Source organism: Hesperophylax consimilis, chromosome 26, assembly GCF_061612785.1.
Source record: "Hesperophylax consimilis isolate HC1 chromosome 26, BYU_Hcon_1.0, whole genome shotgun sequence".
Taxonomy (NCBI): Eukaryota; Metazoa; Arthropoda; class Insecta; order Trichoptera; family Limnephilidae; genus Hesperophylax; species Hesperophylax consimilis.
Window position 1 is genome coordinate 15,544,462 of NC_142861.1, and position 12,542 is coordinate 15,557,003.

The 12,542-nt window shown below is 33.7% G+C and overlaps 1 protein-coding gene across 1 annotated transcript in view; it reads left to right on the forward strand.

Annotated features, from left to right (window-relative positions):
• The first annotated feature begins 6,230 nt into the window (after positions 1–6,230).
• botv (exostosin like glycosyltransferase 3) overlaps positions 6,231–12,542 on the forward strand; it is a 28,710-nt gene continuing 22,398 nt past the window's right edge. Inside the window, exons 1-3 of the mRNA XM_089647200.1 lie at positions 6,231–6,540; positions 9,795–9,920; positions 11,292–11,444. Coding sequence (XP_089503326.1) covers positions 6,385–6,540; positions 9,795–9,920; positions 11,292–11,444 — 435 coding nt within the window. The 5' untranslated portion in view covers positions 6,231–6,384. The remainder of the gene's footprint in view (positions 6,541–9,794; positions 9,921–11,291; positions 11,445–12,542) is intronic.

Sequence of the window (12,542 nt, forward strand, 5' to 3'; positions counted from 1 at the left end):
GTATTGCTGACTATGTGTTTTTTTTGCAAAGCTTGCGTTTTGTCTAAGAAAAGTGCAAGCTTTCAAATTTCAGAAGAGCATGAGTAAGCGAAAAATGAGTAAGGAAAACACGGGTAAAAGGTTATTACTCAATAAAATTGTTGTTATTTTTCGGCAAACAACAACACATTTTTAGCAGAAATGTTGTGCAACATAAAAGAATGATGCGGGAGGGTGCGTATTAAAAAAGTATCTCAACTCTTTATTTTTAACTCCGAAAACTGTACAAATCGAAAAAACGTCCGACGCGCAGTGTGGCAAGAGTGTTGAAAAGCGCCCCTTATTCATAGGGACGTTAAATAAAAAGGCAAGGTTTGGTTTAAAAAAAAGTATAATTTTTGTAAACTTTATTAATGCCGTGGATTAAAAACGTATTCAGTGCGGGAAGCATGACATAGCACGGGTACTTTTGCATGAAATATTTAGCCGAATCTAGTGTATACTTGATTCCAGGGCCTGTTCTTCCCTCAATTGGTGTTTGACCCCCCAAAATTATAAGACAACAATAATAATAAATGATTTGCATCAAAACAACTCCTCTAATTATTAATTTATTTGAAATATACCGCGAAATAGCAGGGCAGCGGCGAGTGAAATGACGAGCAGTGACATCTATTGTCTCTAATAGAAGTTTTCAATCACAAGTCCACACGATTCGCTTGTTCAAATACAATCGCAAGTCTAAATTTAAATGAAATTAGTTCAGTGATTGAAATGAAGTTTTCAATCACAGAACCAACACACTCCTTGCACCCAGTATCTTTGGATACTGGGGACGGGGTTTTCAAACTCTGATTTTATTTACTTTAAAGGCGGCGATACACATGCCTGTAAAATGGACCAGTAGCTTGCATGCAAGCTACTGGCATGTGCAAGCTACTGGCGCAATGAGAATACACATGCAAGTTAAACTTGCATGCCAGTTGCGTCCTTGCATGCCTGTATTTGCAAGACGTATACACATGCCAGTCACTAGACAGTACGTGTCTCAAATCACTCTGAGACTGAGTAGTCTCAAGCTTTTTGGCAATGGAAAACATTCGAAGTGAATTAAATATCATCGTATTGCAATTGGCAGTACAATGTGTGGCTAATTTAATGAGAGAAAAGGCCACGGCAAACAACAGGTCAGCTACTGGCATGCCCGTACTTGTCACGACGTTCACACATGCCGGTTTCATAGCCCCCCTCGTCCCCTCCCTCAACTTGCATGCCAGTAAATCAAATGTTGTGCAATCTACTGGCAAGGCAGGTACAGGCATGCAAGTTAGCGTATACACATGATAGTAGCTGGCATGTGCAAGGAGCTGGCATGCAAGTGTGCCAGCTACAGGCATGTGTATTCCCGGCTTAATGTTGTGCACAACTACATAAAAACGTAATCTCTTTGAAATAATTTTCCGTAAGTACATGGATTGTGTAGTTGTGATTTTGAGTCGCGGACTCATGACTTACCTACCTACAAATTGATACAGATATATGGTTATTTTTCACAATATCAAATAAAGATTAGTCACACACTTTTCCATTTCCTTCTGCAGTGAATTTAGCTGTTCTGGAATTTTTTATGTCCAGAGTTCTTCACTATCGCGAACAGTTGTCATCTTGTCATGAATAAGGTATCGGTATTCGCACCTGTATGAAATTTTTAAAAAATTAATTAACCGATCAGGTCACGTGTAGGTTGTGCTGTATTTGTCACGAAACGTCAAAAGCCTTGAGTCATATTGTGCTATATCTGTCGTCGCTCTAGTTCGTTTTTATCCAACAGACCAAAACGTAAATCGGGAGAAATGGCGCTTAAAAGTTTTTTTTACGAAAAACGAATATAAAATTTAATTATTTCAATTGTAAGCTTACTAAAATGATTTAAAGTGACAGAAATTATTATTTTTAAGTAAAATTCGTTCCAAGTGTTTAAAATTACGCAGAAAACACGTTTTTTAATTGGATGTAGGACAGAGTGACGAAATCTTATTGTGTTAAGATTGGATATTGAATAATGGAGATTGTATGTGTGACAAAAGCGCGCACTCTTGCGTGACTTCTGCTTTATCCAACGTGTTTGGTATTACAGGAAGATCGGAAAGCATTTCAAAATAATATTATTATTAAACACACTCATAATAGGTCGGTCATTGAACGTTGATACATGATTTGCATACAATAACATTGACTTATTAGTTATATTTTAGAGGTGAGACCGAACAAATTCAGGTGTGATTTTTAAATAATTTTTTTAAATGATTTATTAAAATCATAATTGAAAACTTACCTTTTCAGACAATCACGTCCAAAATATAATATATCAGGCGGCATTACATTTATCGGGCGATTAACTGCATTTGTAATTGTTGATTGACCAGCAGCAACCAGTGAATGCAATTAATGCATCAAGTAGGTCATCAATCGTTAACTAGAGCTAACTTAAGCTAAATTAAACTAACTTAAGCTATCTTAAGCTAACTTTAAGCTAACTAACTGGCCTGTGTATTAATTATTATCGTAAAACGCCTTAAATGTGATTTTATACTAAAACGGGACCATACAAACTATCCAAATTTTATTATTTTGATCATTTTATAGCATTTAAATATAAACCGGAGCTTTAAAAATGGTAAGATAATTCAAAGGATATCCAAACACAAAAGATACGTTAAAAATGTTAAAAAATACAACGAGTCCTTTTTTAAAATGATTCGACATTGGAACACATGACGTAGGATTTATATCTATTACCCAATATAGACTTACTTGTAAAAAGAGGTCATAAAACCTTCTAACGATATTTAGCTCCGTAACAAGTTTTCCAGTGTTTGAGATATCGGCGAGCAATTGAGTATTACCATTCAGTTGGGCACGGGTTACAAAAGTGGCTGAATGAAGGGATTGGAAATAGATGTAGGTAAATAAACAAAATTAAAAATATAAACATTAATTTCATTCATTCACTTCATTAATTTAAGATATGGATCCAGGTAACAATAAAAAACTAATTACAAAAACACCCTAATAAAATAGAACTTCCTTCTTCTTCTGGCGCTAGTAAAATTAGATTGTTAATGTTAATTTTAGTTTTAAGTTTCTACATATGTAAATATATAAATATGTCATTAAGATAGTAGTTATGGGCCTCAGTCGTAAGTCACTAGATGTAAGTCTTAGAGGTAAGTCAGTATTTGTACAGCGCCCTCGAGGACAGCACCCTTGAGGTGATTTCTCACGAAAACCTCGCTATATAAATTAGCCAAATATTGTTATTATTAAATGTTCGAAAAAATAACGTTTTCATAAACATTCTTTTAGCTCTGCGCAAAAAATACAGGGTTTTCCAATAAGAGGTGTTATTTTGATATTCAATCGTAAAAGATCAATGGTTTCGTTGCTTGTGTGGCACGTAGCGCCGTCTTGTTGAAAGTAAAAGTTGTCCAGATCAATACCATCCAATTTCGGCCATAAAAACACATTAATCATCTCTCGATAGCGATCCATTCACCGTAACTGTTGCTCCAGCCTAATTTTCGAAAAAGTAAGGTCCAATTACTCCGCCAGACCATAAACCGCACCAAACAGTCACACGTTGAGGATAGAAAGACTTTTTAACAGTAACTCTTGGGTTTTCCGAGCCCCAGATGCGACAATTTTGCTTGTTGACGAAGCCACCGAGGTGGAAATGGGCCTCATCAGTCAAGATGATTTGAATTTGATTCACTCAAGCGAATTTTAATAATTTCAATGCGTTGTTGAAGCGTGTATCGTTCCATTTTTATAAATGGCGTAGTTTCTACCTGTCAAACGTCAAAAAATGACAGCTTCAAAAGTAACATCTACTGAAATAGAGGGCTATTCAAAATAACGACTCTTATTGGAAAATCCTATACTTTTTAAATCACAATTCTTGAACCATAAAAAACAGCTAAGAAACAAACGAATACACTAGTAATGATAGGTACTAAATGTACAAAATAATAGAAACTTTCATTGTCATTCTATTACATTTTTGATACTGTCTTTTTTTAAACATCACAAGTACACTTTCTCATAAATAATTATTTATTGTATCATTTTAAACAAACAACAGCTTCGTCTGCTGCTATATCAAAGATCCAAATCATTTTTATTTTTTTAACTCAATAACAAACAAAAACAAAAAAAAAATCACTTCTTCAATAATTGAAAATTTATTCTGTAGCGTTTAAATTTAAATTAAATTAAATTTTAATCATTTTCATATTAAAAATAAATCATTGGTTATAATCTACCTTTACCGTTCTTTTATGTACGTGGTGAATTCAAAATTAAATTACTCATAATACGATGAATAAGATTCCCGAAATATAATGAGAATTAATTAACCATCATGTCGTTGCTCCCCTGGAGTAGGCAGAGTGGATGGATCGCCATGCAACGGTTTTGCAAATGTTTTGCCCCCCAATCCTTGCTCCATCCATTTTCGAATATCATCTCAGATACTCTTTCATTATTACAAATTTTTTAACATGATCCACAATAAGTGTTCACTTTTGCGTCATACTGATACTGCATTTGCCCAACTATCCAAGCAACCCTTTCCTTATATTTTTCATTATACTTTTGTCGGCATTGCATTCCGTCTGGAAGTCTTTGTAAATCATTTTAGCTTACATACGCCTCAGGGATCTCATTTCAAATGTATTTAGTTTAATTTCGTCCTACTCTCAGTAACATTTTTGTCAATTAATTGATTTGATTTCAATTATTTAATTGACTGTGCAATTAAAACAGCAACGACATTTTGTTATTTCAATTAGTACGATATTTTACCAAAATGTAGAACTCGGCATGTATTATAAAATATATAAAACATATATAAGTTATATATAAATCATTCAAAATACACAATGTTATTATGACCACCCTATATGGAGCTTTAACGGACGATAAGTTGGAACAATTTGCCGATAAAATAATGAAATATTATTAACCTGTTGCATTTTCCGTGTATATTTTTATCGTTTTCTATAGCGTACATCTCTAAAGATGTGCCTAAGCACTGTGTGTGTTGAAATCTCCCGGAAAACCACTAAAATAACTTTGTAAATAGCAAAATTACAAGTGAAGACATTTACTTTTGTGGCGCTGACGAAAGAATGTTTCGAATGTTTGAAATAAAAGCAATCACGTGGTCCTTCCTTAGAAACACGCTCGGAATGTCGTTTAATTTTGGTGGACTTATTTTTTTTATTCACTATCGTATGTAATAAATGTTTTCTGAGAACAACTGCATACTAAAATCAATTTCGCGAGAAAAGGTGTGTTGGACAAAAACGAACTAGAGCAACGTGTCACCAACTATCACGACTTCATTTCTCTCATAAAACTCGTTCAATATATTTTGTTTTTTTATGATGAGACATGTGACCATGCATGTGACATAAACAGTTTTAGAAAGAGATAACACAAAGTTATCTCCTTTAGTTCAAAAGTTTACCACCAATATACCTTATGTTCAATTTTTTTTATTGAATGCCAACAATGTACATAGCAAAGTAAATCTCTTATATGATAGATTTTCTAATTAACACGATATTATATTGTCTGCTTCCAAGATGTTAATATCAAAAAAATTGATGTAAAAACTTACATTCATTCATTTAATAAAAATCTTTTGTTTTTTAAATTAAAAGGACCGAATGATTTTTTTTAAACGCTTCACAATTATTTATGACGTTCAGATGGCAGCTTAAAAAAAAGGCGGCTATTTTTACCGACCGACCAATTTAAACAATATAATAATGCCCACAGGTATGATTTGAGATTTTCACAGCCAAAAGTATTATAGTGATTTGTTTTTGGGGTATTATGCCGTGTTGTGCTATCTCCTTCTTTAGCCAACGTTTCGGACAGCATTGCTAAACATGACAATGACACTAAAATTATGCCCACAAACAATTTTATCTTTTTAGCGTCCTGCACAATGTCACCCCTTCATACAATTTTTACCTCTTTACTAGGGCTCCTTAAGGTAATCAGGACAAACTTAGCACGAGCCGAACCAAAAATAATTGCTCGTGCAAATTTTGTCCTGCCTTAAAGCAAAAAAATAAAACAATTTCAGTCTATGGAAATTAAAAATAAAATGTTGTTGTCTGTGGCTAGTTCTGACACTTCTCGCTTTTATTTATCTTAAATCGGTTCATCGGTTTATTTATGCTCTGTGGCAACACACAATTCAATGTCAAAATGGTTTGATTAGTCCCTAAAATAAGTCTAATGTTTACATGATTATCGGCCTTTGTAATGGTGCCAAGTACTCAACATGACTCAAATAATTAGTTGTAGAGCCTATTTTATCTAAATTCAGCTATGTCTGCTTACGAGAATGTCGGTTCGTTCCACAATCCGGGATTTAAAGAAGCGTTGTGCCAATGGCTGGGTCACATAAAGCTATCAAGAATCATTATTCTCGTATTCGTGATATTATTCATAGTTCCCCTCGTGACTCATTATTATTTATCAAAGGTAAGTCTTTGCGTGCTTAAATTGTTATAACTTTCACAATATACGCGCATTTTAGTTTTATACTTGCCTTTGTTGTAAAACTGAGATATATTTGAAAACATCCCTATGGTCTATCCACAAAGTCAATGGAAATGAAATGCAATGAAGAAAATTAGGAGAATCGTAGATGCTTTGGTCACAAATAATGAATAGACTGAGGACGGGTTGTTTAATAGAATTTGAACAATTCATCAAATTTCAACATTAATTTGCGAGTTCTGTGATGTCCTATTCAAGTTGTTATTATTAGCCAGCTACTTGACATAATTGAAATAATAACAGAACTTGAAAAGAACTTTCACAAAACTTGAATTGTTTAAATTCTCCGAAACAACCCGTCCTAAGAAAGGAGTTTCAGGAGTATATAGTTGTGAGAAGTAAATTAATGAAGTCAGGAAAGAGCGAAGATTCTATGTGAAGAAATTAAATTTCTTTAAATATTATTTATTTTGTTATTTCTGTAAAATTTTACTTACGCCTACAATTTTCAAGAAACCGAAACTGAGAACCTAGAAACCTATTTAAAAAAAATAGCGTCTTAATTTGGGTTCTATTAAAAAAAAATAACCTAAAACCAATATTATTATTAATTATAAGTTACAGTTCTATCAACAAGACAGTTGGCGCCACACTAAAGGCGTGAAATATCAATTTTGATTTGAACGAAATATTTTCACTACACTATTTTCCTTCTCCTACAACTGAAATAGATGTTTCTTATTGTAATTAAGTTGAATCAAAGTGTTATTTAAAAAAAAATATACCTTTTAGAAATGGCAGTTGTAGATAAAATGTTACCATTCAATAATTTCAACATGAGGAACAACTGGGTGGTGACAGCAGTAGCAAACTGGTTGACAATGAATAATAATAATAATAATAATAACATAACATTTATATAGCGCAGTTTTGTGTTGTTTCACTTCAAGTGCGCTTAACTATAATAGACTTAAAATAAAATTTCCTATTGTGTTCCTTTTAAAAAAAATTAATTACATAATATGAAATAAAGAATAAACGGTTTACACAAAAGCAGAGAATAAAATTTAACAATAACAATGCTATTTTAGTAGAGGATAACAATAAAAGACAGTGACAGTGCACGAAAAATAAGAACTTTAAAATTAAAATATTATATAAAACAGGAAAACATTAAAATATTATATAATAGGTGGACATTAAACATAAAAGTACAATAAGGAGGAAACCGAAACCAAACAATTACCGGAAAACTTCAAAACCTGGCTTTTTATAGTATATTAAAAAAGAAGCTTAGATTCATGAGAATATAAATGATTTTAAATTATTAAATATGATTTTTTGAATAATTTTGTTTTTAAAACCCGTTTAAATTCAGCCAAATTTTGTATATTGGTAAGGGCTGGGGGAAGTTTATTCCAAATGAGTGGGCCAGCTACACGAAAAGAGCGATCATAGTAAACAGCTCGATTTGACCGAGAAAGTTCGATTAAACGATTGGTAACATCTAGATCTGCTGACCTCAGAGTAAGCTGTCTATCGCTTAGGTTTTGTCGGACACATAATTCCGCTATATAGGCTGGCGCCATTCCCTGCAATGCTTTGAAGGTCATTAAGCAGATCTTGAACTCTATTCTTTCAGGGCATCGAAGCCAATGAAGACGATCCCTTAGAAGCGGGGTTATACGACAATGCTTAGATTCACCAAAAATCATTCTCGCCGCAGCATTGAAAACGGACTGGATTCTGTTGAATTGTTTTTTAGGTAGGCCAGCATATGCACTATTACAATAGTCCATACGTGAGACAACGAACGAATTAATGAGTGATTTTGCTCCATCAAAGGGAAGGCATCTCCTAATTGATTTTATCTGCCTTAGATGGAAAAAGCCAGCACTTACAGTTTTTGAAATTTGCGATTCAAGAGAAAGACAATTGTCTAAAGTGAAACCTAGAAATTTTATTTCCGTAGAAGGGATTATATTTGTATTCTGAATACGGATTGGACTGGAGTCGATGAGGGCTTGTCTTCCAGGAGAAGCTATCCAAATAAATTCCGTCTTTGTCGGATTAAGTTTGAGTTTATTAACAGACATCCAACTTGACACCGTGTCAATGAAACTAACCACCTCGTTTTTAAGGACGTCTTTTTCATCCGGGGAGCAAAACTTGAAAATCAAACGATCATCCGCGTAGCCTTGTGATTCAAAGCCAGCTGAGTGAATGAGTCGTTCGAGACGATTAGTATATAGAATGAAGAGAATGGGACCCAGTACAGAACCCTGGGGAACTCCAAATTCGATGGGAGTTTCAGGTGATGTATATTTATTGAAAGTTACTGAAGCTACTCGTCCAGACAGGTACGATGACATCCATTGGAGTACATCACTTCTCTCACGATGTTACTCAAGTGTTACGATTGCAGGCATTATGTCTGATGTCATCACGTTTAACAATGCACAATGTCATTGTCATATTGCATTAAAAAATGTCTACAAAATCAAGTTATGATGAAGACGCCTTTCCTATTATTATCGCCAACGAAAGCAGAATCTTCTAAAAAGGGGATTTTTTTATTAAACCATTTATGAAATTTTTTTTCTTGCCCGGGTATTTCCAACCTCCTGAACAAATTAAATATTTTCTTGTTCGGATGTGGCGCAAATTTCTCGAAGACAGCTCTCAACTGCAGCACAGCTGCAAACTGCAACCAAAGGCGATTTTTAAATTTTTTATTATATATTACACACTTTACAAATATAAGGCAAAAAAGTCCCGATAAACTGGTTTTTAGCAGTTTGTCTAACGGGTTCTTTACATTATAAATCTTATTATATTGAATTTACAGTTACATTTTTACAATTATATGTATAAAAAATAACTTAAAAATTTTACAGAAATATAGCAAAAGAAAATTATGAAAAACATAAATAACAATTTTAAAAGTCTTTAGAATAATATATCATTGTAAGATAATACAAATTAATTCTTTCAGCAAGCCAAGTCTTCAGTAAGTTCACCAATTGTTTGTTTTGGGCACAGTTGTGAGAGACTGGTTGCGTCTGTGGTAAAAATGATATTTGAGAAGTTGCATTGTGTGCACAGATTTCTATTGAAATGCATGGTTTTTTCTAGCTGTCCCGTGTTCAAAGGGACTTGGATTTTAAAAGTTAATTTAAAGAAATAGTTAAAAAAGTTTTTCTTGTTCGGTGATTGTTATAATATTTGTGTTTTAGGTTGAATCCAATCCAGCAAATGTCGATATTCATCTCACCAGGACCAAGCTGGAGACTTTTGAAGACTTCTCCAGTTTTACCGCCGCTGATCTTAAATCAAGGATTGAGGAAATGCTCCGGATAAAGGTAACACCTTACCCCTTTTCCTTTAAATGATGTTTAGAATTTCTCAACGGCTTAGAAACAAATGTTTTACGGTTTTCCTTATTGTGTTCAAACTGTCTGTGTATTCCTTTCTTAATCTTATTCATAACTAGACATAGAATTATATGCGTGTTATCAATGCCGAAATATGCACTAACAATACCCAAATATGCAGTAACAATTGAGTCGTGTAATTTCTATACCCGCTATATCAACTTTCATTGATTTGGAGAAAACCGCAAAAAACTGTCACATATCTAGCGTACATAAGTAATTGCATTACAATTTTTTATATAATGAATTGGAGTAATAAAATTTCGAAAAGCATTTATTTTTCTATATATGTCTAGCAATAATTAAGTAATTTCGATAAATAAACTGGATAAAGCAGATTTTGATACTCACTTCGTGATATAGAGGCTTTTTAAAGTCAACTGAGCCGACATGGCGGGTTTAGAAACGTAGATCATTTTGACACACGAGCGTGGCGTCAGAGCGGCGGCCATATTGTATTTTGGCAAAATAACTGCTTGTGATTGGTTGAATCCGATATAGCGCGTTTTGATAGTAACTTTCTGTATGATATAGCGGATTTGGTTTCTTACTCGCAGTTTTAACATGGTTTTTGGTCGTGATAAGGAGGGTTTTGAAACTCAATTTTAGGCTCCTCTTGTTGCTCGCAAAAATGTGAACAAGATGTCATACTCAGATCATTTTGTCAAAAAATCGGATATAGCGGGTATAGAAATTATAGGATTCAATTCATGAATACATATTACATTTGTCTAGTATTTTGAAGAATAAATAGCATTAATGAAAAAAAAAACGGCTTGAATATGCACTAATGACCAAAAAAGGCTCAAATATGCAAGTGCAAAATCACCACTTTTCTAGAAATTTTGTTTATCGTTTTTGTGTTGCACTCTTTTTAGAATGAAAAGTATCATAACTTAACATGCTTCCTATGGGAAGGGTGGCTCTACCTTTTACGCCGGTCCTACTTGAATGGCTGTAAAGGTATTGCTGTCCGATAATTCTATATGAATATTGTATAATCAGAATTTGACTTTGGCAAATTCCTAGCTGCCTTTTTGCTTATGACACGGTATAGCTCTGTTGAAACCTCTCCATCTTTCTCATGAATGACTCATGTAACAAAAAGAATGACTACAACAAAACTCTCGGGAAAAGGATCATACATGAAACTATACGCTTACCACTAATAGCTTCCTAATAATCTCTCCCTTTTTCTCCTAAACAATTCTTATACTACAAAAATAGGGGCTACAATGGAGCTCTCAGCGGCAGGAACATGTGAACCAAATTTGTAAACAAGTTTATTTCCTACGCTAGGGCTCCGTGTCCACTGAACTCCGGGATTTGGAAGCCAAGAGGCAGCGCCTGCAGCAGGAACTGGGCTCCCAGGGTACCAGGATCGAGGTGCTGAAGCAGGAACTCCACCGGCACCAGATGGAACTGGACCGACTCAAGATCAGCGTAGAGCAGGTATATAGGATAATAGAAACAAAGGAGAAGGGCTGTGAACCATTGTTAGTATGAAACCGTGTAGCATATATATAAAAAGAAGGTTGTTGATAATAAAGTAAAAAATATAAAAGCATGATTAACAATCTATAATGAAAGGCAAGTTACGAATATCAAAATATAAATTTATTCTTTGTTTGGAAGTTAACAGTTTTAAAAATACAAACTATGCAAGATTGTATAAAGCACTATATGTATTATCAAATTGATTATTAATATCAAGGGTGTACAAAGCTCAAAGATACTTTGTTGGCTAATTACAAAATATCACCGCATTAACCCAGGTAAGAATATTCAATAATCAAAAATACACTTTTGTTAACACATTGTAGTCGGGCGCTTCAAACAATAGACTCTAGCCCATAGCGGGTGTTTTTCGCGATTAGCGCATAAATATATCGCTTTCCTAAAATTGACACAATTTCTAAACCAAATAATATTTTCAATTGAAATTTTCAAAGAAATCATATATGACATTTGATCATCAAAAATAAATTATAATTGCTTTGATTACATCATAATTTCACCACATTTCAAAGCTGAATATAAAATTGATATTAATTCGATAAATAGCATTCAATATTTGAAAATTCCAAGTAAAAGATAACATGTTTATTCATATCATATAGTTATATAATAAATAATAATATATATTTTCCATGCCCGCAATTTTACAATCGCTGGATGAGTGAAATCTGATAGCGTAAATTAAACAATGTCGCGTAAGGTCGGAGGCGCACACTTAATAACTTATATGTTTAATTGCTTCTTGTCAAAAAAGAGCCTGTTTTGGTTGCCTCGCCTAATTGAAGAGCCCATTCCACTTATGAATCATAGTATTTCACGCTGATAACAAACCCGTATAATGCCGTTTCCCGCCAAAAACCGACAGTCGACAAAAACGGCATTTGCTATGTCCCGCAGTTGACCGACAGTCCGTGAAAAACGGCAAAGGCCGTGTCCTGACGACAATGTTTTAATGAAGACAATACCATACTTGATAAAGTGAAATTTTTATTTTTGTTTTTAACAAATCCAGTAGAAATAATATCCAAAGGC